This window comes from Callorhinus ursinus, unplaced genomic scaffold (genome assembly GCF_003265705.2).
Source record: "Callorhinus ursinus isolate GAN/ISIS: 27379988/994484 unplaced genomic scaffold, GSC_fseal_2.0 scaffold2, whole genome shotgun sequence".
Classification (NCBI taxonomy): domain Eukaryota; kingdom Metazoa; phylum Chordata; class Mammalia; order Carnivora; family Otariidae; genus Callorhinus; species Callorhinus ursinus.
Window position 1 is genome coordinate 28,089,525 of NW_027397064.1, and position 24,782 is coordinate 28,114,306.

Consider the following 24,782-nt stretch of genomic DNA (forward strand, 5'->3'; position numbering starts at 1 on the left):
AATACATTTTTGCTAAGTAATTAAAACATTGGAATTTGAGGAAATTGCTTTAGAGTAAGGGCTAAAGATGGAAGAACTAACCCCAGTGGAAATTTGAATAGGTTTGTAGGCCTCGAGAAGGAGGAGTGATAATTAGAGCTGGACTAATCCCCCTTAGTAGGCAAATGGTAACTGAGGAGAGCTTCAACCACAGTGGGAGTATGAGTCCTAGGTAGGGTATATGGAGCCAAATATAGAAGCAGATCATAGCCAACTAGACACTGTGAGATGGAGTCTAATCCAAAGGAGGAGAGCTAAGCAAAGAGGAAATGCCAGTATGAAACCACTGGGACAGGGTTTGAAGGGGTGTCTTTGTGGTCAGTGGTTCAGAGTGGAAATGGGAAGTCAAACCTTCAGCACAATCTGAGAGGTTGGTTAATTCAGTTTCTTCCACATAAGGTGTAGGTATGCTGAGGATTCTTAAAGACGCAGCTTTGGAGCAAACAGAGGTAGGAATCAAGAACAGAGAAGGCAGGGAATCAAGAGCAGAGAAGGCAGGAAGTCTCTTCAGGAATGAAGTAAGAATGGATGAAGGTATAGATATTTACAGATAGGAGTAATAAAGTAGGTGGGGATGACTTTTTTTCTTTCTGTGTTTTAGGCAAGACGAGGATGAGGTTAGGTTATTCTAATGCAAAAAAATGTTTACTTTGTCTTCTAGGCTTGTGAGAAGGTTGGCATGCAGATCCCTCGATTCTGTTATCATGAAAGATTGTCTGTTGCTGGAAACTGCAGGATGTGCCTGGTTGAAATTGAGAAAGCTCCTAAGGTACTTGATACCTAAAATTCCACACCATGCTGTAGAAGGTAGAAAACTTTAAATCTTGCAGCAAACTTTATTTAGAATCATTGTTGTAGTGGAGAAACCTAGCCCTGTTTAATTGTATCTGGAAATTTATTTTTTTGTGTGCAGTTAAGTCTGTTCATTTCAAAACTGGAAATGCAGTGATGAAAGTGCTTTATAAATGCAAGCACTATATAACTGTAACAGATTTAGAAGTTAAAGGTGAGTTCTTGTACTTGCCAGTATTTCCACATGGCTATATGACACAGCTAGGATGTGGAATTGCCAAGCAGCACATTGAAAGCGCTTCTGCTGTTCCATTTTCAGTAGAGAAGGGGATTGCAGTGAAGAGGTTCACTTTCAGTTTAATTTCACTTTGTTTCATACAGTTTTAATTCAGTAGCACCTGCTAATCAAAACATAGTTATTTGATGTTCTGTTTCAGAGTCTCTTTATAAAGTAGCTTTAACTATGAGAATAGAATTTAAAAGTATGATGTCTTATTTTTTTCTAAGAGAAATATAAAGTGTCAGGTTATCATATTGTGAATATGAAAACTGAAAAATTGAGTGTTCAAAAATACTGTTTTGTTTCTTTTCAGATGTATGACTTAATGTTTTTATATGTTGGGTTGCTTATAATTACAAGTAAATATAAGTACTTAAAAGATTTTTCTATTGAAATTCCAGGTTGTAGCTGCTTGTGCCATGCCAGTAATGAAAGGTTGGAATATCCTGACAAACTCAGAGAAATCTAAGAAAGCCAGGTACTTTAATGCTACTTAACATAGTAACTTTTCTTAGAGCAGAAAATTGCTCATTTCAGTATTTAGACCTCTCATAGATGAGAAATTCAATAGCAAGCTCTGAAAAAGTTGACATGTTCAGTTCATAGGAGCAGTGGAAATAAGTGCACATTGAGGAGGTGAAGTCAGGCGTTTATGGTTTTGAGCCTAGAATGGAATTAGCACTAAAAGCTCTTCTTTATTTTTTATTTTTATTTTTTAAAGATTTTTTATTTTATTTATTTGACAGAGAGAGACACAGCAAGAGAGGGAACACAAGCAGGGGGAATGGGAAAGGGAGAAGCAGACTCCCCGCTGAGCAGGGAGCCCGACGCAGGGCTCGATCCCAGGATCCTGGGATCATGACCCGAGCCGAAGGCAGACGCCCAACGACTGAGCCACCCAGGCGCCCCTAAAAGCTCTTCTTTAAAAACTTGTTAAACTTGTGATGAATAGTGAATCTGGGGCTTATTGAACTGAGATTATTTTAGGAACATATTACACTGACTGTTATTTGTTTTTGCTGTGCATTTATATGTTTGTTTTTGTTTTGAGTTAATGTGAATGTTTTCTGAAGACCATTTAGCAATTTTTGGTAATTTTGTATTGTTGAAAGTCATAATTTTCTAGGTTCTGTAATGATATTTTATTCCTAGACTTATATAAACATTTTTTTTAGATAGTGTGTCTAATACTAGAATAATGGCTGCATTGGCATTTCTCATAAGAAATGTAAAATTAATACTTTAAGAAAGGATACATCTCTGAAGGTTATTTAGATAGCCTATATCCAAACCATTTTGAGTGCCAAAAATTTATATCATTTTGTATATTAAAATTTTCCATACAGAGAAGGTGTGATGGAGTTCTTGTTAGCAAATCACCCACTGGACTGTCCTATTTGTGACCAGGGAGGTGAATGTGATCTGCAGGTATGTCATCTAACTTCATAAATCTTTTTTGGTTGTCTCAAGTTTTAATTTCACTAGCAGCATTAGAGTAACTCTCAATCTACTTAAGGACCAGTCCATGATGTTTGGAAGTGATAGGAGCCGATTTTTAGAGGGGAAACGTGCTGTGGAGGACAAGAATATTGGGCCATTGGTAAAGACCATCATGACTAGATGTATACAATGTACTCGCTGCATCAGGTAATGCTTTTCCTTCTCTCTTCTGGATTATCATTCACATACTTAGTTAATACTCACAAATTTGGTGAAATAACACTGGAAAAAATGGCAACTTTTTTTTTGGTTGTAGAAGAGGGATGTTTTTAATGTTTTCTGCATAAGCCAGTGAAATGAATTGTTCACTTACAGTGAATATCAACTTCCGTTGAATTTACAAATCAAACTCTACAAGCATTAACTCTGTGATAACTTGTTGAGCTATACATGATTTGTGCAATTTTCTATATGTGTGTTACACTGCAATTAACTTATAAGCAAACATTTATTGAACTCTTTTTTATTCATGACTATGCTCACCATTGAAAATATACCCATTGTATACATCCTATCTCTTTGTGATCATAGTTAGGAAGGGAGATAATTTTGCTGTATTTGACCATTTGACAGTACATTTTTATCTTGCAGGTTTGCAAGTGAGATTGCAGGAGTAGATGATTTGGGAACAACAGGCAGAGGAAATGATATGCAAGTTGGCACATACATTGAAAAGATGTTCATGTCTGAACTGTCTGGAAATATCATTGATATCTGCCCTGTAGGTGCCCTGACCTCTAAGCCCTATGCTTTTACTGCCCGCCCTTGGGAAACTAGGTATTCATTGTTTTATTTTTTGACAATTTGTTTTTTGTCCTTTAGTTGGCTACGGTTCAAAAAAATTTGATTCATGTTCTTCCTGTATTCTAATTGTTTTGGTCTGCTAAGTTTTTATGATTTGCTTTAGGTAAAACCCTCTTACTGGAAGGTAAGAAGATAGATTAAAGGATAGGATGAACCTGTGGAAATTAATTACAGTTTTCTTGGAAATTAATTCCAAAGTACCTAACCACAAAATTATTTTATTCACTCGTTCTTCCAAAGAGTAAAATTGTCTTGATTTTTTAAGATTTATAGTCTCCTCTCATTGTATATTAAGTTTTCAACCATGTGGCTATATCATATTTTATTTAGTCAGTTCCTATTATTAGACATTTAGGTTGTTTCTGTATAGTTGTAAATCTATGATAAAAATTGTTATTGGGGTGCCTGGGTGGCTCAGTTACTTAAGTGTCCAACTCTTGGTTTTGGCTTAGATCATGATCTCAGAGTCATGAGATCAAGCCCCACCTACAGCTCTGTGCTCAGGGCAGAGTCTGCCTCAGATTCTCTCTCTCCCCCCACCCCCAGCTTATGCTTTCTCTCTCTCTCTCCCCATCCTTCAAGTGAATGAATAATATCTTCTTTTAAAAATTGTTATTCATAGATTTTCTTGTATATCTCTGATTCTTTTTACTAAACCGGGAAATGGAGTAGGTAGTTGCAATAAGTTTGAATATATTTTTTTAAAGATTTTATTTATTTATTTGACAGAGAGAGACACAGCGAGAGAGGGAACACAAGCAGGGGGAGTGGGAGAGGGAGAAGCAGGCTTCCCGCTGAGCAAGGAGCCCGACGCGGGGCTCGATCCCAGGACCCTGAGATCATGACCTGAGCCGAAGGCAGACGCTTAACAACTGAGCCACCCAGGCACCCCTGAATATTTTTAAGGTTCTAGAAACATACCATTAAATTTCCCTCCCATTTTTAAACTTCCACTAGAGTATATGGGAGTATCTTACAATTCTAGGTTTTAAACCATGTATTTATGTGTATAAAAGGATTAGGGGGATAGGGCACAGTACATAGCTGAGATGTAAGTAGAGATTTTTCTCTTTTTCTTCTGAGACTCCCATAATGCGAGCAGAAAAGAAGCTTCCATCTCCACAGCCTACCTCAGCCTGGCAGAATCTGTTCAAGGTGGTAGGGAAGGAGATGAGAACAGGCCCCAAGCCACACCACCACTGATATCCAGCCTTCTTACTTGAAGTTCAGTAGTTTTTCCCTGCATAAAAGCTTCTCATGATAGTGTATGCCTTTGGTAGATTTCCAAAGTGGTTGTTTTTGTTAATTTTGTCTAGCTTTATTTTTGCTTTTTGTGGGGAGGATTTGTCAGGCTTTTTTAATCACCCATACCCAGAAATCTTACCCTGTTGCTATTTATTTTGATAATCATATTTCCCAAATTTGGCCATTTAGAACCCTTACCATTGGCTTTTGTATTAGATAACAATCTCTAAAGCTTTTTTTTTTTAAGATTTTATTTATTTACTTGAGAGAGCATGTGAGCTCATGCATGTGCGATTGCGGGGAGGAGCAGAAGGAGAGCAGACTCTGCACACTACACAGGGCTCAATCTCACTACCTTGAGATTATGACCTGAGCCGAAATCAACAGATACCCAACCGACCGATCCACCCAGGCACCCCTACAGCTTTATTTTTACAGTAGAAATTTGTGTGAAGTAGTCAAATATGAGGATAATTTTGTTTATTGCAATTTCTCTGGTTCCCACTATTTTTAGAAATTCAGACAGGCAAGTCATTGTAAAATTTTTTAGTTTTGGATAAATCAGGTGACAGAAACTTTGTCCTTATTGCCAAACTCAGCATAGTAAATGTATGTGTTTATTTTCTTAGAAAGACAGAATCCATTGATGTCATGGATGCGGTTGGAAGTAATATTGTGGTAAGCACAAGAACGGGAGAGGTGATGAGGATTTTACCGAGGATGCATGAGGACATCAATGAAGAGTGGATCTCTGATAAAACCAGGTATATGCTGCATCGTTTTCCTTAACTTTTGCAGTTGATTTGAAGTACATTTTATGGTAATTTTAATTTTAAAACACCGTTTTTATACTTGCAAATTAGTTAATAAATAGAGACTATTGAAAATCTAGACTTTATATGGAGAATTGGACAAAATTAACAATAGTCTAGGCATATCGCTGGCTTTCATATAAACTTTGACAAATATCCATCCTACAGTTTTGAAGTGGATTAAGATGTTTAATCTATTCCAGTTTGTTCATTAGAGAAAAGCTAAATGTAACTTAGAGCTTGTACATCATAATTTTGATAAAATATCTAAAAGTATTCAAGTTTTATAAATAAAAATGATTTGCCTTCTTCAGCTCTCAGATTTTTTTGTGTTGTAATTTTAAGATTATTCAGGTAGCTGAAAACAAATGATAAAAGCTCAAACTTTTTAGATAATGTTTTAGTTTTGGATCATGTGCATAAAATATTTATTCATCTTTCAAAAAACCTGGAATAATTATTTGTATCCAAGTATTTATCAGTCTATTTGACACTTTAACTGGTACTATATTTAAATAACATTTTTTTAGATGTTAAACTTGAAAACTATAGTTGCCTCTTAAGCAGAATTCCACAAATGGTATAATTTCTGTTATCTAGATTTGCCTATGATGGGCTAAAACGTCAAAGACTTACCGAGCCGATGGTCAGAAACGAAAAGGGGCTTTTAACCTATACCTCCTGGGAGGATGCACTCTCTCGTGTAGCTGGAATGGTAAAACATTGAAATATAGAATAAATAGTATTTGTGATTTTCAGGGAACATCTTTGTAGCAGAGTGGGGGATGTGTGTCTCCTCTCTTCTTTCCTCTTACCAAGATTGCCTTCCATTTAACATTTATTAAGAACCATATGCCAGATATCATGCTTGAAGTAGTGATGTAGACACCACTAACACAGGGTACCTACTTCCCACAATCTTGTAGTAGGGTAAGACCTATAGTCAGTCAGGTATCATGTGCTTGGGTAGTTGTGCAAGAAATGATGTATGAGAGAGCACCTGGGAGGAGTGCCTAACCAGGCTAACATATCAAGGATGCCTAATTCACATAAGGTGAATTAGGCAAAGTCTAAGAATGAATGCAAACTTGCCAGAGCAAAAATGGAGGGAGTAGCTTTCTAGTCAGAGAAAGGCAATGTACATAAAGGGCTTGAGGGAATGGTAGATACTTCTGAAGAAGTCTTCATCCTCCAAACCTCATCATGAGGCCCCTTTGTTTCTAATTTAAAACAAATAGCTTCCCTCCAAGCTGGTGGTATTACTAACCTTGGCCTCATGTACACTTTTCTTCTCACTTTTAGATTAATAATTAGTGTAAGCCTTTTTAGTCAAAAGTTTGTTGCTTTTTTTATACTTTAAAATGACTGTTGTTTTGTTTTCTGAGCAGTGGTCTTTGCTGAATGGAGGTGTTTTGGTGATGCCCTTTTTATCCATTTCTAGTTGCAGAGTTTTCAAGGCAATGATGTGGCAGCAATTGCAGGTGGCTTGGTGGATGCCGAAGCCCTAGTAGCTCTCAAAGATTTGCTTAATAGAGTGGACTCTGACACCTTGTGCACAGAAGAGGTCTTCCCCACTGCAGGAGCTGGGTGAGAACTATGAAGCTAGCAACTAGGCCTGCTTTGTTGTTTTTGTACAAGTTGTGTATAAATCAATACATCTGGTGCGCCTGGCTGGCTCCATTGGTAGAGTGGGTAACTTAATCTCGGGGTCCTAAGTTCGATCCCACATTGGTGGTAGAGTTTACCTAAATAAATAAGTACATCTGTGGCATCAATAAGTGATACGTGACAGCTTGGATTCTCCATCATACCCACCAGTTTCTTTTCACTTAGAGACCAAAGTCAAGCCAGGAACTATTGGAGAATCCCAGTTATTAATAAGTATCTGAATGGCGCCTGGGTGGCTCAGTTTGTTAAGCATCCAGCTCTTGATTTCGGCTCAGGTCATGATCTCAGGGTCCTGGGATCGAGCCCCGAGTAGGCTCCCTACTCAGCGGGGGATCTGCTTGTCTCTCTCTCTCTCTCTCTCTCTCTCTCTCTCTCTCTGCCCCTCCCCCTGCTTGCACGCGCATGGTGTTTCTGTCTTTCACATAAATAAATCTTAAAAAAAAATCTGAAACTTTGATGTAACTTAGAAATACTTCATAAGAATTTTTTGTCTGAGAATACCATGGGCTTGTTGACATGAGAATATTGCATGGATTATCATTGTGTATTAGTTTTGAAGTAAACCTGCATTTTTTATTTTGTATTTCTAGCACAGATTTGCGTTCCAATTATCTTCTTAATACTACAATTGCTGGTGTGGAAGAGGCAGATGTTGTCCTTCTGGTTGGTACAAATCCACGTTTTGAGGCACCACTATTTAATGCTAGAATTCGAAAGAGGTTAGTAGTAATATTCAGGATTTTAAAAATGTTTATATAATAATTTATTTTATGTCTGAAAAATGACTGTTTTAGCTAATTCCTAATAGTGGTAGTGAGAATGAGACTCAAAAGATAATTGCAGTGCAGCTTCTAACAGGTCCATTTCCTCCCTCTCCCCCTGCTGGTCTTTATACTTTGTCCTCTTACCTTGACATAATTCACGATGCACCAGTTTTTCCATAATTTCTTTTATAATGATTTTTTTATAATGATTTTTTTTTCCTGCTCAGGATTCAGTCTCAAGTCACACATTGCAGTTAGTGTCATGACTCTTCAGTTTTCTTTTTTGACATTTTTTTGAAGAGCACAGGCAGTTATTGTGTAGAATAACTCCATTTTTTCATATCGTCGAGACTTATGAATAGGTTGATATAATTTATTGTCTATACTGTGACACTGTTGAGAGTGAAAGGGGGAATTGTTAATGCTGCAGGATACAGATGAAAACCAGCACTGTCTCAGACAAACAGAATATATGGCCACCACATTTATAACTAGTTTTAGAAGAGCTGGATCCATACTTCCCTATCAAAGAGAATAAAGTGATGTAGTTTATTTTCATTAACTATATTTAAATCACCTTAATGGATAATTAGGAGATAATTGACTCTGCTGTGTAAATATGGTAAAATAAAAATTATACATCATGTATTCTAAAATTAAAGTTTTTATAGCTTGCTTAGGGTTTGCATTCTTCACAGGAAATTAATTCACTGACTTACCTTGGTGTGCATTTTTACAACACTGTTATTTTGAAAGGTACACAATAAATTATATCTGTTAAGGCCACATGTTCTGTGACTGCTTTGTGCTTTTAACATTTGTAACATAAGTAGGTGTAGCCCTTAGCATTGATGAGACTGGTGACTATGCTAATTTAGTAATTTAGCTCTAAAAACTGTCGTTTTTATTTCAGCTGGCTTCACAATGACTTAAAAGTGGCCCTTATTGGCAGCCCAGTGGATCTCACTTATAGATATGACCATCTGGGAGATTCTCCCAAAATTCTTCAAGACATTGCTTTCGGTAGCCATCCATTCAGCCAGGTGCTCTCAAGTTATACATATCTACTTTTGTTGATTTTTGAGTATTATTATTTTTAAGAGTTATTGTTCTTGTTGTAATGATACGTGATTACTATTAAAAATTATAGCAATATAGAAAAGAAAAATGGAAAAAAGTAAAACATTACCCCAGGTTCCACCAACCCAAACAATTTTTTATTTTTTTAAAGATTTTATTTATTTATTTGACAGAGAGTGTGTGCACAAGCAGGGGGAGTGGCCGGCAGAGAGAGGGAGAAGCAGGCTCCCTGCAAAGCAGGGAGCTCAATGCAGGGCTCCATCCTAGAACCCTGGGATCATGACCTGAGCCAAAGGCAGATGCTTAACCAACTTAGCCACCCAGGCACCCCCAAACAAATATTGATGAAACATAATCATTTCTCTATTCATATATAGAGCAAGATGGATGAACAGATAAGCTGACAAAAATGAGCTCATATTATATGTGCTATATTTATGTACCAGAGTTTAATTTTACTTGAAATTATCAGAAAAGAAATTGACGTAAGGGGTGCCTGGGTGGCTCAATCCGTTAGGTGTTTGACTCTTGATCTCAGCTCAGGTCATGATTTCAGGTTTGTGAGTTCAAGCCCCTCCAAGCTGAAGTGAAACTGAAGCAATTAAACTGAAGTTAAAGGAAATCTTTCTTTACTGCAAGAGTTATTCTTAAATTTCATGAGTCCTTTTAATGACATTTTCATTACTGAGTACTTTATTTACGTTCATTTCATTGCTTTCTGGTATTAATAGGTTTTTATTTACTTTTCCAAGAGGGGCTCATAAGTACCCTATTCGTTGAGTTCTTGCTTGCTTGCGAATGTCTATTTTATTCCTGAAGAGAGCCTTGGAAGAATACAAAGTTCTGGGGTCACACTTTTTTCCTCTCTGAACTTTATATAGACACTGCCTTTTGTTACTGTGGAGAAGCCTGATGTCAGTCATATTTCCTCCCAACCCTGTCCTAATTTTTTTTTTAACTGTCTAGATACTTTTTTTGAACCATTATAGTGGGTTCTTTATCTTTGAAATTTAATAACTTCAGAATTAACGGTGGTTCTCTTCACTTTTTTATGGGACATGGAGCACCTTTCATTGTGAAAATTTAAGGCTCTTTTTAGTTTAGTATTTGTGCATGTGTGGTGGAATGCTGATTATTAAAAAACGTAAGAGGTTTCTGTTTTTCACATAACAGTTCTGGAGGGTAGGCAAATGTCCAAGGATGTCATCAAGGAAGGACATTCCTTCCTGCTTTACTACCTCAGTGCCTTTGCTTACTCATGTGTGTTTGAGTGAACTTCTCATGGTTCCAAGATGGTGTGGCCTTAGGTGTAATCAAGTGGTACAAAGCAGCTAAGCCCAATTCCTTTGTTTTGAATAGGAAAAACATTATCATGATTGCGGTGATCAAAAATACAAAAGAAATAGTTATTGAAAACTATTCCTCTTTTCTAATTCCCATCTCCATGCCCCAGAACATGATCAGTGTTTTTCAGAAGTTTTTTTCTATACTAGATTTAAATATATTTTCTGTTAGTGGTGTTCCCTTCATTAAGAACTCTTAACAAGGGGCGCCTAGGTGGCCCTGTCAGTTAAGTGTCTGCCTTTGACTCAGGTCATGATCCTAGAGTCTTGGGATTGAGCCCTGCATCAGGCTCACTGCTCCCCATGCTTGTGCTCTCTCTCTCTGTCAAATAAATAAATAAAATCTTTTTAAAAAAAACAAAAAGAACTCCTAATCAAAAAAAACCCAGAGATATTGGTTCCCCTTTTGTAACTTTTCTGTCATTTTTACTTTGTTCTTTTGTTCTTTTTCAGTTTGTTTTATATGATTTCCTGTAGCCTGCCTTGTCCCTGTATTTAAGGTCATGTTTTATTTTGTTTTTTATTGTTTCTGGAATGGTATTCATTTCTAATTTGTTTCTCTTCCAGTTCTTTCCTGAGTTCTGTGACAAAAAGCTCTTTCTATTGTATAATACTCTCTGTTGTGTCACTTTTTTATGCTTTTTTTTTTCATGTGAGAAAAAGTGTGTTTTTTATTTTCTCTGAGTCTATTGAAAACTATTTTTCTGGGGCACCTGGGTGGCTCAGTCTGTTAAGCGTCTGCCTTTGGTTCAGGTCATGATCTCGGGGTCCTGGGATGGAGCCCAGCATTGGGCTCCCTGCTCAGCGGGGAGCCTGCCTCTCCCTCTCCTACTCTCCCTGCTTGTGCTGTCTCTCTCTGTCAAATAAGTAAATAAAATGTTTTATTAAAAAAAGAGAACTATTTTTCTGAACTCTTCACATATTCTTGGGAAATTCCCAAGGAGGACATTTATTCTCCTCTGTAGTATGTAGGCATAATTCTCATGCTGATTCTTTGATTTGGGCCAGTTTTTTATTTATTTATTTTTAAAGATTTTATTTATTTATTTGACAGAGAGAGACACAGCGGGAGAGGGAACACAAGCAGGGGGAGTGGGAGAGGGGAGAAGCAGGCTTCCTGCTGAGCAGGGAGCCAGACGCGGAGCTCAGTCCCAGGACCCTGGGATCATGACCTGAGCCAAAGGCAGACGCTTAACAACTGAGCCACCCAGGGGCCCCTGGGCCAGTTAGTTATTGAATAATACAGAGGGTGGTTAGGAGAGTGAGCTCTATACTCTTCTGCTTTACTTTTAACTTTCCATCCTCCACTAAATCTGTAGTTTTGCTTTTGGGAGGCACTCCCCTCCGGTTTTGGCATTCAGGAAGTTACTGTGTTTTAAAGCAGAGCCCTTAAAGTTTTAGGTATTCTGCATTGTAATCCTAGTGTTCATTGTTTTCCCTACCTCTTTGTCCTTTTCTAGAGCATGGTGAGTAGATAGAAGACTGTAGACATGATACTTGAATGTGGCTTTTTCTGTTAGTACCAACTGAATGTCTGTAGTGACATTGCCCAGTTTTTCTGGAACATACCCATAATCATTCTGACCAAAGGAAGTTTAGAAAAGGCTTTCATTCCCAGTACTTTTAGAAAATCTGTTTTATCTGATAACTCATTTAGCCATTTCATAGTAACATTGGCGAGGTGTTTTTGGTTAAATCTGGTTGTATATATGTCTGTATGTTGACTCTTAAAAATCAAAGACATTCTGCATTAAAACTAAAACTTGGGATAACGTATTGTAGATGCAAATTAAAAAAATTTTTTAATCAAAGTTCTTTTTTTAAATAGGTATTACATGAAGCTAAAAAACCAATGGTGGTTGTAGGCAGTTCTGCACTCCAGAGAAGTGATGGGGCAGCAATTCTTGCAGCTGTTTCCAACATTGCTCAGAAGATTCGGATGAGTAGTGGTATTGCTGGTGATTGGAAAGTTATGAATATCCTTCATAGGTATGTTGAGTGATTGTTCTATATACTATAAGATTCAAGTAATTTTGTGTACATGTGTTACTGTTATACTGTCACATTTAGATTTACTAATAGCTTAATATTTAGCAATGTCTCAGTAGTAGATGTGAAAGAGATACCTTTATTTTCTGTGTGAGAAGAACCGAAGATAATAAATAATATTTAAAATATTTGAGGGGCGCCTGGGTGGCTCAGTTGGTTAAGTGTCTGCCGTTGGCTTAGGTCGTGATCCCGGGATCCTGGGATCAAGCCCCATGTAGGGCTCCCTGCTCAGCAGGGAATCTGCTTCTTCCTCTGCCCTTCCCCCTGCTCATGTTCTCTCTCTCTCTCAAATAAATAAATAAAATCTTAAAAAAAAAAAATTTGAAATAGCAGTGCTGAGAAAATCTTGAAAATCTGTATTATATTAGTATACCTTGGTTCAAAAATTGCAGCAAGCCCTCTGACTTTGATTAAATGATAAAAATGTAAGCTAACATGAGAATTCAACATAAGGGAAGTTTTTTTCTGACTGTATTAATACACATTTGAAGCAACTGGGTGGCTCAGTTGATTAAGCGTCTACTCTTGATTTTGGCTCAGGTCAGTGATCTTAGGGGTCGTGAGATTGAGCCCCAAGTCGTGCTCCGTGCTGGGTGTGGAGCCTGCTTGAGGTATCTCTCCCCCTTCCTCTACCCCTCCCCCCACCCCTGCGCACACCTCTCAAAAAAAAAATGGCAATACACATTTATTTTAGGAAGTTGGAAAGAGAAGAAAATATGAAAATGGAAATTATTCTTCTACAAATTATAGATAATTACTGTTGCTACTTTCGTCTGGTTCTTTTTCCTGTGTAAACATTTTTTAGTTATATAGTTGAAATCATACTGTATAAACAGTTTTGTATCCTGATTTTGATCAATTTTCTTTTTTTTTTTTAAGATTTTATTTATTCATTTGAGACACAGAGATAGAGAGAGAGAGAGAGCATGAAGACGGGGAGAGGCAGAGGGAGAGGGAGAAGCAGGCTCCCTGCTGAGCCAGGAGCCCAACGCGGGGCTCGATCCCAGGACCCTGGGATCATGACCTGAGCCGAAGGCAGACGCTTAACCATCTGGGCCACCCAGGTGCCCCTCAATTTTCATTACCATATAAAATTTCTTCCTGTAATTAGAAATTTCTTATAAACTTTAATTGCTATTTAATATCACGAATATGTACAATTTTTTAGCCATTTAATTCTTGTTAACGTATAAATTGATACTAGTCTTTAAAATATAGATAAATAATGCAGTGATACACAGATACTTGTGAACTTTATATTATTTTCTTACAGTGGATTTCTAAAAGTAGAGCTCTTAAGGTAAACAGGATAAACATTTCTGAGGCTCTTAATGCATATTTCCAAGTTTTAGAAATGTAACAGGGATACCTGGGTGGCTCAGTCAGTTAAGCATCTGCCTTTGGCTTGGGTCATGATCCCGGGGTCCCGGAATCGAGCCCTGCATCGAGCTCCTTGCTCAGTGGGGAGTCTGCTTCTCCCTCTCCCTCTCTCCCCCGCTCTTTCTCTCAAATAAAGAAATAAAATCTTAAAAAAAAAAAAAAAGTTTTATTTTTCAAATTTGTTTAAGGATTGAGGCTAAACACTTTTAAAAAAATATGATAGGCGAGGGCGCCTGGGTGGCTCAGTTGGTTAGGCGACTGCCTTCAGCTCAGGTCATGATCCTGGAGTCCCGGGGTCGAGTCCCGCATCTGGCTCCCTGCTCAGCAGAGAGTCTGCTTCTCCCTCTGATCCTCTTCTCTCTCGTGCTCTCTATCTCTCATTCTCTCTCTCAAATAAATAAATAAAATCTTTAAAAAAAATAAATATGATAGGCAAATTTTTTAAATTTAAAAGTATTTGAATACATTGTGGGGTTTTTTTTTAAGATTTTATTTGAGAGAGAAAGAGAGAGTGTGGGGGAGGGGCAGAGGGAGAGGGAGAAGCAAATTCTTCACTGAGCAGGGAGCCCGATGTGGGACTCGATCCCAGGACCCTGGGATAATGACCTGAGCTGAAGGCCGACGCTTAACCAACTGAGCCACCTAGGCACCCTTGAGTAAATTCTTAAACATTAATTTCAGTTTCAATGTTATATTTCTGTTTGGTTTAATTTGGCACTGTAGATCATCATGTAAACATTTTTTTTTTTTAAAGATTTTATTTATTTATTCATGAGAGACAGAGAGAGAGGCAGAAGGAGAAGCAGGCTCCCAAGGAGCAGGGAGCCCTATGCGGGACTCGATCCCAGGACCCTGGGATCATGAGCTGAGCCGAAGGCAGACGCTTAACCATCTGAGCCACCCAGGTGCCCCATCATGTAAACATTTTTAAAAACTTTATATTTTTTAGGTAGAGTTTATTTGCATTGTTCACCTCTGGATCCTTTCTAGCCACAATTTTTACTTCTTATTTTTAGTTCACTTTTCCATCTATGTCTTTATTTATACAGTTTTGTTTTTCTGAATGGGTACCAAAATTAATTAAACTTTTTTTAAAATTCCCAGTTGTCTAACATTGTATTTCTGATTCCTTCTCACAAATGACTACTTGGGTAGGTACAAAGATGACAGTCTTTTTTCCTTTAATACTAAGTATTTCTGCACACTTTCATTTAATATTTTAGGGAAGATCTAATGTAATCTCAGTTTTGTCACTGAGGATGACCTGACTTTGTATATGTATGTCTGCCTCCTCACCCTTTGGGCTCCTTATTTTTGATGTTAAAAAAAAATTCTACCAGATTTTAAGCAGGTGACACTCAGACGTCATTAGTTTTGCCTGGGAATATCATAGAGACTCTCCATTATCAAATTGAAATGTTTTGATTTTTTTTTTCCTTTTAAGCTCAGAAAAAGGTTATTGGTTTACTTTTACTTAATTATTTGCTCTCCTGCAGAAGCCTCTTTTGTTATGCATTGATTGGCCTTCAGACTTTTGGCTCTTTTCTCTCATAATTTTTCTCATATCCTTTTTCTCTGGGTTTAGAGAAAATTTCTTACATTTTGTTCCATCATTTTGTGAGTTTTCATTCTGGAGAACACTGATATTGTTACAATTTTTAATTTATTAACCTTTTGTCATTTCATTCTTACAAGATTTCCTTTTTATGAAAGTTCATTTTAGTTTATTAGGACCTATCTTTTTTTTTTTTAAGATTTTTTTTTTTATTCATTTACTTGAGAGAGAGAAGAGGGCACATGAGCAGAGGGAGGAGCAGAGGGAGAGAGATAAGCAGACTCCACGCTGAGAGCGTAGTCCGACACAGGGCTCGATCCCACAAACCTGAGATCATGACCTGAGCCCAAACCAAGAGTAAGACACTCAATGAACTGAGCCACCCAGGTGTTCCTACACATATCTTTTATTGTAAAGGCAGACGTAAGCTTACTCAGTTTGTTTTCCAGGATGAGGTAGACTGTGTCTTAAGTTAATGTGAGTCTCTGCCCAGATTTTTGAGACAGGTCAAAACTTAAACTGAGGGAAGTTAAGAAAGAACTGTTGGGGCCAGGGTGCCTGGGTGGCTCAGTTGGTTAAGCGACTGCCTTCGGCTCAGGTCATGATCCTGGAGTCCCTGGATCGAGTTCCGCATCGGGCTCCCTGCTTGGCAGGGAGTCTGCTTCCCCCTCTGACCCTCCCCCCTCTCATGTGCTCTCGCTCTCTCTCTCTCAAATAAATAAATAAATAAAATCTTTTAAAAAAATCGCTTAAAAAAAAAAAGAACTGTTGGGGGCAGAGGGATTTGTTTTGAAATGGGGAAGTATGAGTCCTCCAACTTTGTTCACTTTTATGATAGGTTTGGCTATTTTGGGTCCTTTGCATTCCATATGAATTTTAGGATCAGCTTGTCCATTTCTGTAAATTATTAATCTGGATTTTTGATAGGGATTGCACTGAATTTGTAAACTCAGTTGGGGAGTATTGCCATCTTAACAGCATTAAGTGCTCTAATCCATGAATATGGGATGTCTTTCCATTTAGTAAGGTCTTTAATTTCTTTCAAGTTGTTTTGTACTTTTCATTATATAAATCTTATATTTATTGTTAAGTTTTTTTAAAAGTATTTTATGCTTTTGATGTTATCCAGAGTTTGACAGAGTAGCAGCATCTAGTAGGAGTTGGTTTGACCTGATCTCCTCCCCTAACAGATAGGTAAAACACCAACTTGCTTTATATACAGTAGGTCCTGAGAATGGCTATTTCTAGAAAGAAAGTTAGTAATAGCAAACTGGACCAGACTCCCAGTTGTTCAGAGTATAGTTATTCTGGACCCCTTTATTTATTTATTTATTTATTATTTTTTTAAGATTTTACTTATTTATTTGGGAGAGAGAGAGAGAGAGCATGAGTGGGCTGAGGGGCAGAGGGAGACAGCAGACTCCCCACTGAGCAGGGAGCCTGATGCAGGGCTCAATCCTGGGATGATGGGATCATGACCTGAGCCAAAGGCAGATGCCTAACCAACTGAGCCACCCAGGCACCTGCAGACCTCTTTTTTTAAAGGATTATTTTCTGCTTATAAGAGTAATATATGCTCATAGAACATAGATGTACTAATTATATTGTTTTCTCCAAGTTACAGTTTTATGAGTGCTGTTTTAATTTCTCCCTTTCGGTTTTCAAAATCATACGACTTTTCTCTAATGACTGCTTTTGGCTTATCGTGTTTTATATCTTGCTTTATTGAGTAAGAATCAATTTAGGACAGTTTCAATTAGCATAAAGTTTCCAGAATTACTCCATTAACTATTATCTCATGAAGTGGAGTGCCTGAGTGGCTCAGTTGGTTAAGCATCTGACTCTTGATTTTGGCTCAGGTCATGATGTCACCGTGAGATTGAGCCCCGCATCGGGCTCTATGCTGGGCATGGTTAGGATTCTTTCTCTCCCTGGCCCTTCCTCCCCTCCCCCTAATAAATAACAATAAATAAATATCTCATGAAGAGACAGTGTTCTAAGCATCTTATTTCTTTGTTTGACACCCTTAAAACAGTAAAATATTGCCATTTCTGGTTTTGACATCTATTTTAAAATGGGTTAAGAAGATGAAGGAAGGTTTTTGTCAGCATTGACAAAAAGAAAAGATTAAGTATCATTTCAGGAGTCACATTTAATTTTTTATAATGATAACACTGCACGTGTGCTAAAAATCCATAATTGTTTTACAGGATTGCAAGCCAGGTAGCTGCTTTGGATCTTGGGTATAAACCTGGGGTGGAAGCAATTCGTAAGAACCCTCCCAAAGTGCTGTTTCTCCTGGGCGCAGATGGAGGTTGTATCACTCGACAGGATTTGCCAAAGGATTGTTTCATTATTTATCAAGGTAAGTAGCATCTGTGACACCAGAAACAGAAAAGAATCCTATGCTATGGTCTATTAGAAACTATATGGCAATATATTTAGTGGATTGAATATTTTCCATTCAGGAATTTTCCCCCAACACACACACCTCAGTATTTTTTTAAACCAAATCATAGGTTTTATTCGTTATATAGTTGATACTATTAAGAATTATTACCTGGTGGGGCACCTGGGTGGGTCAGTCAGTTTTAAGCATCTGCCTTCAGCTCAGGTCATGATCCCAGGGTCCTGGGATCTAGCCCCACATCATGCTCCCCGGGAGCCTACTTCTCCCTCTCCCTCTGCCCCCCCCACCACTTGTGCGTGCTCACTCACTCTCTTTCTCTCTCAAATAAATAAATAAAATCTTAAAAAAAAAAAAAGGTTATTGCCTGGGAAAAAAAAGAATTATTACCTGATGATATTTAATAACAAAAAATTAGAAGAAACCTAAATGCCTCACTAATAGGAATGGTTAAATTATGGTTTATTTATACAATTAAATATGTAACATTAAAATTCAGCTTTTCAAAGAATATTTAGCATTATTATATAATCAGAGGAAAGCACTTGTACATAAACAGTGTAAAAAGTTTAAAAATCATGAATGCTGGGGCACCTGGGTGGCTCAGTCGTTAAGCGTCTGCCCATCGGCTCAGGTCGTGATCCCAGGGGTCCTGGGATCGAGCCCCACATCGGGCTCCCTGTTCCGTGGGAAGCCTGCTTCTCCCTCTTCTGCTCCCCCTGCTTGTGGTCCCTCTCTCACTGTGTGTCTCTCTCTCTCAAATAAATAAAATCTTTAAAAAATAAAAAAAAAAATAAAAATCATGAGTGCTGAGTTACAGGACGTTTAATGAAATACATTTGATAGTACATCTTTGGCTTTTTTGTTTTTGATTCATTTTCTTGAACTCTCACTCATTGTAGATATAATCAAGTTTCCCTGGAATAAATGGAGTCCAGAGTATTCCTGGATATTTTACAGAGAAAAGTATTACATAACTCTCCATTTTAAACAAACGCCATAAATTTATAATGGGCTTTTTATTGCCATGGCACATAAAGAGCATTATAGAATATTTAGTATCTTTAGTTTGATAAAGTTAAATCAAAATGCATAATTTACATCCGGTTCCTAGTCCTATCCAGAAATAATCATTGATGGCTTTGGAAATGTATGCTTCATATATTTTTTTGTTATATACGAAAATAAACACAAATGAGGTCATTAGACTTTATATATTGTTCTATAACTTACTTTCATTCAACTCAAGGTTTTTTTTTTCCTTCTAACAGTTTTGTTAAACTATTAAAACTTTCATTATACTATTTCAGTCTTTCATTATACTGTTTTCTGTAATATCCTGTTTATGTTCTTTTCAGTATTACCACCGTCATTCCTGTTCTACATTTTTTGTTCCTCCACCATTTCAGTCTGTTTTACTGAATTTCACTAACATACATCTGAGCATTTCCACTTTGTAATCAAGAGAAATAATGTACCTAGTTGCCAATGATACATGTTTGTATGATATTATACATATTTCTGTATTTACAAAAAATAATCTGGGAAGATAGCAAATGCTTATCAGTAATTTTCTTTGGGAAGGGAGTTGAATTGTGGGCAAGGTGGGCTTTTTATTCTAAAATTTTTTTATATTGTTTTGTATGTTACAATTTTACAAACACTTTCGTAATTCCTAATGGGATTTAAAAAGAATATCTTGTGTGTTCATGTATGATACCTAATCAGTTTTTTGCTAAAATATGGTTTGTCCTTTCCATCTTTTCTCAGGACATCATGGTGACGTTGGCGCTCCTATAGCTGATGTTATTCTCCCAGGTGCCGCTTACACAGAGAAATCTGCTACTTATGTCAATACTGAGGGCCGAGCTCAGCAGACTAAAGTAGCAGTGACACCTCCTGGCTTGGCAAGAGAAGACTGGAAAATTCTAAGAGCCCTCTCTGAGGTATTTGTTCTTAGTGATGCTGCTAATGGGATGTTTGACTTGATAGCTTCTCAAAATGATTTTCACAGTCAAGAAGGATGCAAGCCTGATGTGCAGAGATAATTTGAATAATCTCTGTAAGACAAATGTATTCAGAAAATGGGCGTTTGACATTGGTATTTTTATTTTTGGCTTGTTTTTTGCCTAAAAACACTTCTTTTAACTCTTTATTATAAAAAAAGAAAAAGCATGAGATTTAAAATAATATACAGTTGTCTGTAAACTTTGTATATGATCAATGTCGGGTTAGCAGAAGCATTCAGATTTAGCATAGTATTATCTCTTTAATCATTCATTTCATACTCAGTCTAATTTCTAAAGAGAAATTACTAATGTACTGACAGCTATTTATGAATTAGAATTTTTGACAGTTGTGTTTTCCTCTTAGTCACTTAATGTACATGCAAATGGACACCAATAGAATTTTCACTAGCACAACATTATTTCACTATAATTGCAGTTATGTATGATTTGAATTTTTTTAAGTACTAAAGCTTTATGTCAATTCTGGGGACCTGTTATTTATAGATTGCAGGTATGACTCTTCCATATGATACTCTGGATCAAGTAAGGAACAGATTGGAAGAAGTCTCTCCTAATCTTGTTCGATATGATGATGTCGAAGGAGCCAATTATTTCCAGCAAGCAAATGAGCTCTCCAAGGTAAAAACTTACTTGTATTCAGTTTTCATAGTAGTGTATCCTCTGATGTTAGTTTTCAGTTCTATTATTGACCTCATAATCCTTTTTTTTTGCAGCTAGTGAACCAGCAGCTTCTTGCTGATCCACTTGTTCCACCTCAGCTAACAATAAAAGACTTCTACATGACAGGTATGCATTTGTTAGCGTGACTGCCAAATATGAAAGGTGGGAAGGAATAAGATCACCTAATTTAGCATTATGATTCCAACCTGTTTATGAGAATATTTGATATTTTTATTTAATTTTTGAAAACTTTGAAACATCAGAAGTAATATAATTTATATTTTCTGATTTTACTCTAATTTCTTTTGTTTCTGAAATGTAAGCAGATTTTAAATATAAAATTTACTGTTTTGTATAAAATCACCATATAGCAATTTAGGGAGAATTTTTTTTTAAGTGACAACTGTGAAGGTTTTTTCTGAGAATTACAGTAGAAACAGTAAAACACTTAAATGTGAAGTATGTTAAAGAGTGCTTCTGATGGACATTGTTAATGGTGCTTTTAAGAAATGTGGATTTACTGAAACTTATTTACTGAAGATTTTACATTTGATGTAACATGATATAGCACTTGGTATAATATCTGTGTTATGAGGTAGTTGACATGATTTTAAATAATTTTCTACCTAAAAGCAGATAGTATATTTTTAAAAATTTTTAAGCTTGTTTATCTAAGATTATTTTTAATTGGTTTTTTAGTTATGTTATAAAAGTTATGTTTGTTGTAGAATACATACCTAAGCCCAAAAGGCAAAGAGCATTTACTGTGATCCCACTATCCAGAAATAACTACTTTTAATTTTTTAACATTTTGTCAATCATACAAGGATATACATATATATTATTCACTTAAAAAATAAAAGATTTGATTATTCATTTACTGGGGTCAGGGGTTGACAGCTTTATTGAAATAGCATTTACATACCATAAAATTCACTGAATTCAGTGGATTTTATTTTATTTATTTATTTTTTTTAAGATTTTATTTGAGGGCGAGAGAGAGAGCACATGCATGCGTGCACGTACATGGGTGGGATGAAGGGGCAGAAGCAGAGGGAGAAGCAGACTCCGCACTGAGCATGGAGCCCAACATGGTAGTAGATCCTAAGACCCAGGGATCATGACCTAAACCGACTGGGCCACCCAGGCGCCCCTGGATTCAGTGGATTTTAGTACACATACTATTTTATAAACTTGTTTTCAGTAACAGTATTGTGCACATATTTGTCCTATCTTTAGTACTTCTCTATAATATTTGTAAGGGTTGCATACTGGCATATTGTATGGTTATATGTAATTATTTAATCATTCCTAGGAGTACTTACTAAAAGCATTTAGCTTGTAAGGGGTTTATTTTCTGGAGTTCTTCTCACATTAGATACAGTTACATAGAATTTTATAGTCTTTTTTTTTCATTGTTCCTGAATGTGTGCAACAAGAAAGTTTTACTGTGTGCTTTTTTAAAAATTGTGTTATCAAAATGCACATTTTCTTAATCTCTTTCAGACTCAATTAGCAGAGCTTCACAGACAATGGCCAAATGTGTCAAAGCTGTCACAGAGGGTGCCCAGGCAGTAGAGGAACCATCCATATGCTGAAACTTCTACTAGGAACCCCATTTTGTTACAAATAATTAATGGACAGTTATGTTGGAGTGATCTCCTACAGGTTTATTCTTTAAAAAATAATCTGAATGATGTAATATTTAAGGTCGTACCTTGCTTATTTGAAAATGATACTGCAATTATCAGTGAACTTTGAGGTTTCAAAGACATTTATGTATTGTGTGTAAACGTTAAATTGTTTAATAAACAATGTATATAGATGCTCTTTCACATAAAAGTATTGGCAATCTTTGTGACACATACAAAGAAAATTCTTAAAATACGAGTTTTTGTTTATTTTCATTGATCATTTATGTTTGTAAAATGTATGAAATAAGAAGAGCTTCCATTAGGACCCACTGTTAGTTTCTAGTGCTCAAGGAAAGATTTGAGCATTCTGTCAAGCTGGGTAAATAGAAAAAATATGTGTAACATAATCATACATGTATCTTGGACAACTATAAATGATAATCATAATAATGATAGATAATGATTATTTAGCTTTTTCTATGTGCTAAGTACTCTGGTTTTACATGCATTATCTTGTTTTGTCCTTGCTACAACTCTGTGAGGTAGTGTTATCTCAGTTTACAGATGAAGAAACTGAAGCCTAGGGATATTTGGTAGCTTGCCCAAGGTCACAGAAAAATAGTCAAGGACTCCAGCCTAGTTCTCTCTGACTCCTAAGCTCATTGTTCTTACCTGCTACACATAATTCCCTCCCATTAATACAGATCTTATAGGTTGTTACTTCTAAGAATTAGCATTGAGAATCTTAATGGATAGTACATTTTTCTGGTTTCTCTTGAATCTGTTTATAGATCATGGTGATTTATGTGACATTTTTCTTTGTATAAGAGATTATACACACATGCATCACTGGAGTGATGTAGTTAAGGGATGTAATTTAGGTCTTTGTTGATGTTCCATATTCATTATATTAACCATCTGCACTTTTAAGTCAACTAAACTATTTCAATAATAGAAGACGAAGCTAACAGCTTTCATAATTTTCAGATGTCAAAACAAAAAGGTAAAATTTTATAATTGATCTAGGAGATAGTTTAAAGCCATATTAAATGTTTTTCAAAATCTATGGTCAGAATCCTTTTCTTGTGTAATCCTTATTCCTGCTTTCACTAAAGACTTAGCCCAATTGTAGGATGCGATATTCCTGATACAACAATAAGAGTTTTTAAATAGTAGTATATCATCGACACTTTATCTTCAAAAAGATAAATTGTACAGAATTTGTCATCTGTAACGGTTTTTTCCAAACTGTTTATTTTTTCATTAGCAATACATTATGAAGTGTATTTTGCTTAAAGTACTTAAAATTCTAAGTTGCCTGAAATTGTGCAAATTCTTGCTGAAAGTCTTTGAATTCAGTACAAACTTTCTGTCCTCCTCTACTTTCTTTACCCCTTAGCACTGTAGCTGACCTCGAGGGGGCATATGCTTCCAGTTTTGTATTCTACACAGTACTTTTCAGTGAATGTGTGTAGACTTCATAGGCCTGTTGGTGAGGGAATATTGTGTTCAAATGGAGAAGAGGTGGTGTATGACCACGATGGTCCAGAATCCTTGGGCTGCCATCTAGGCAACATGTGTTGAACTTACAATTTTATAAAGAATACCTTGTCTGGGGTAAGTAGTGCTCAATAAAATTGGCTGGTTTTTACATAAAGTAAACATGAAAGTGTCTAGTGGGCACTTATTAATCACATAATGCTAAATAATAAGGTTATTGTGAACATAAACATTAAAGGTGGTTGCTAGGGGAAAAAAAGGCTTTCTGAAGAAGAGCCCCCACGTAGAAGAAAAATACATATAGGTGAGAATAACTTGGTTGATGGAATTATGATTCTAAGTAATGAAAGAGTCAACAATGAGAAGGTTAAAAAGGCTCAAGGGCCAGGTCCCTTTGGGTGAAGAAAGCAGTCTGGAAATACCCTCTCATTTAAAGAGGACCCAAATATGTATCACTAAAGCTTTAAGTACATTATGTCTAATTTTCATAAAAACCCTGCAAACAATAGGAATTGAGACCCAAGAAATATCAAATAACTTGCCTAAAGCTACAGAGTTAGAGACTAAAGGTGCAAGGGAGTTTACTTAGAGATATTTTATTGTCCCATGTTGCCTCAAATATAAAGCTCTTGGACAGCTATGAAAATGGAATAGATGTGCGAGAAAGATCTTAAAGCCTAAGCTCTATACAAAATGCTTCTCAAATTTATTGTGAATTGTATTATAACAAATATATTAATAAAAAGTATTATGCCCTCTTAGTAATACCCAGTATACAGTCATTTATTATTGTTTGTTGCTGAGTTACTTAAACACCACTTCTTGCCAGGTCAGAACTTTGGAAAGGCTAGTAAGAAAAATTTTAAGATTATTTCTTCATTTGTAAAATGGGGATAAAAATAGAATAATTGTATTTACCTCTACCTCATAATGTTGTTATGAGGATTAGGTCAGAAAACCTATGAAACTCTTAGCTTACTTCCTGATAATGGTAAATGTTCAGTGTGCTCAATAACTGAAGACCCTTATTATAGGGAAGTGTGTATTCAAAATTTTTCTAACAGTTTCAGGAGGTTGCAGCTAACCATCCATGGGAGTTTTGTTTTTTAAACTAAGCTCTGTACCCAACATGGGGCTCAAACTCACAAGAGATCAACAGTCACTCTAATGACTGAACCAGACAGGTGCCCCCATGGGCGTTCTTGATCCTAAAACGTCCCCATTATAAATGAAGTGAAAA

At 36.4% G+C, this 24,782-nt stretch overlaps 1 protein-coding gene across 6 annotated transcripts in view; it reads left to right on the forward strand.

Annotated features, from left to right (window-relative positions):
* The window catches only part of NDUFS1 (NADH:ubiquinone oxidoreductase core subunit S1), a 30,087-nt gene extending 5,780 nt beyond the window's left edge, over positions 1 to 24,307 (forward strand). For all 6 annotated transcript variants that reach the window (XM_025892736.2, XM_073879598.1, XM_025892746.2 and 3 more), the window contains exons 4-19: positions 701 to 808; positions 1,513 to 1,589; positions 2,458 to 2,539; positions 2,628 to 2,758; positions 3,203 to 3,388; positions 5,290 to 5,424; positions 6,073 to 6,187; positions 6,914 to 7,059; positions 7,731 to 7,859; positions 8,818 to 8,947; positions 12,156 to 12,316; positions 17,522 to 17,676; positions 19,489 to 19,664; positions 20,232 to 20,366; positions 20,462 to 20,534; positions 21,915 to 24,307. In XM_025892736.2, the coding sequence (XP_025748521.1) occupies positions 701 to 808; positions 1,513 to 1,589; positions 2,458 to 2,539; positions 2,628 to 2,758; positions 3,203 to 3,388; positions 5,290 to 5,424; positions 6,073 to 6,187; positions 6,914 to 7,059; positions 7,731 to 7,859; positions 8,818 to 8,947; positions 12,156 to 12,316; positions 17,522 to 17,676; positions 19,489 to 19,664; positions 20,232 to 20,366; positions 20,462 to 20,534; positions 21,915 to 22,006 (2,031 nt within the window). In that variant the 3' untranslated portion in view covers positions 22,007 to 24,307. The remainder of the gene's footprint in view (positions 1 to 700; positions 809 to 1,512; positions 1,590 to 2,457; positions 2,540 to 2,627; positions 2,759 to 3,202; positions 3,389 to 5,289; positions 5,425 to 6,072; positions 6,188 to 6,913; positions 7,060 to 7,730; positions 7,860 to 8,817; positions 8,948 to 12,155; positions 12,317 to 17,521; positions 17,677 to 19,488; positions 19,665 to 20,231; positions 20,367 to 20,461; positions 20,535 to 21,914) is intronic.
* Positions 24,308 to 24,782: the final 475 nt, after the last annotated feature.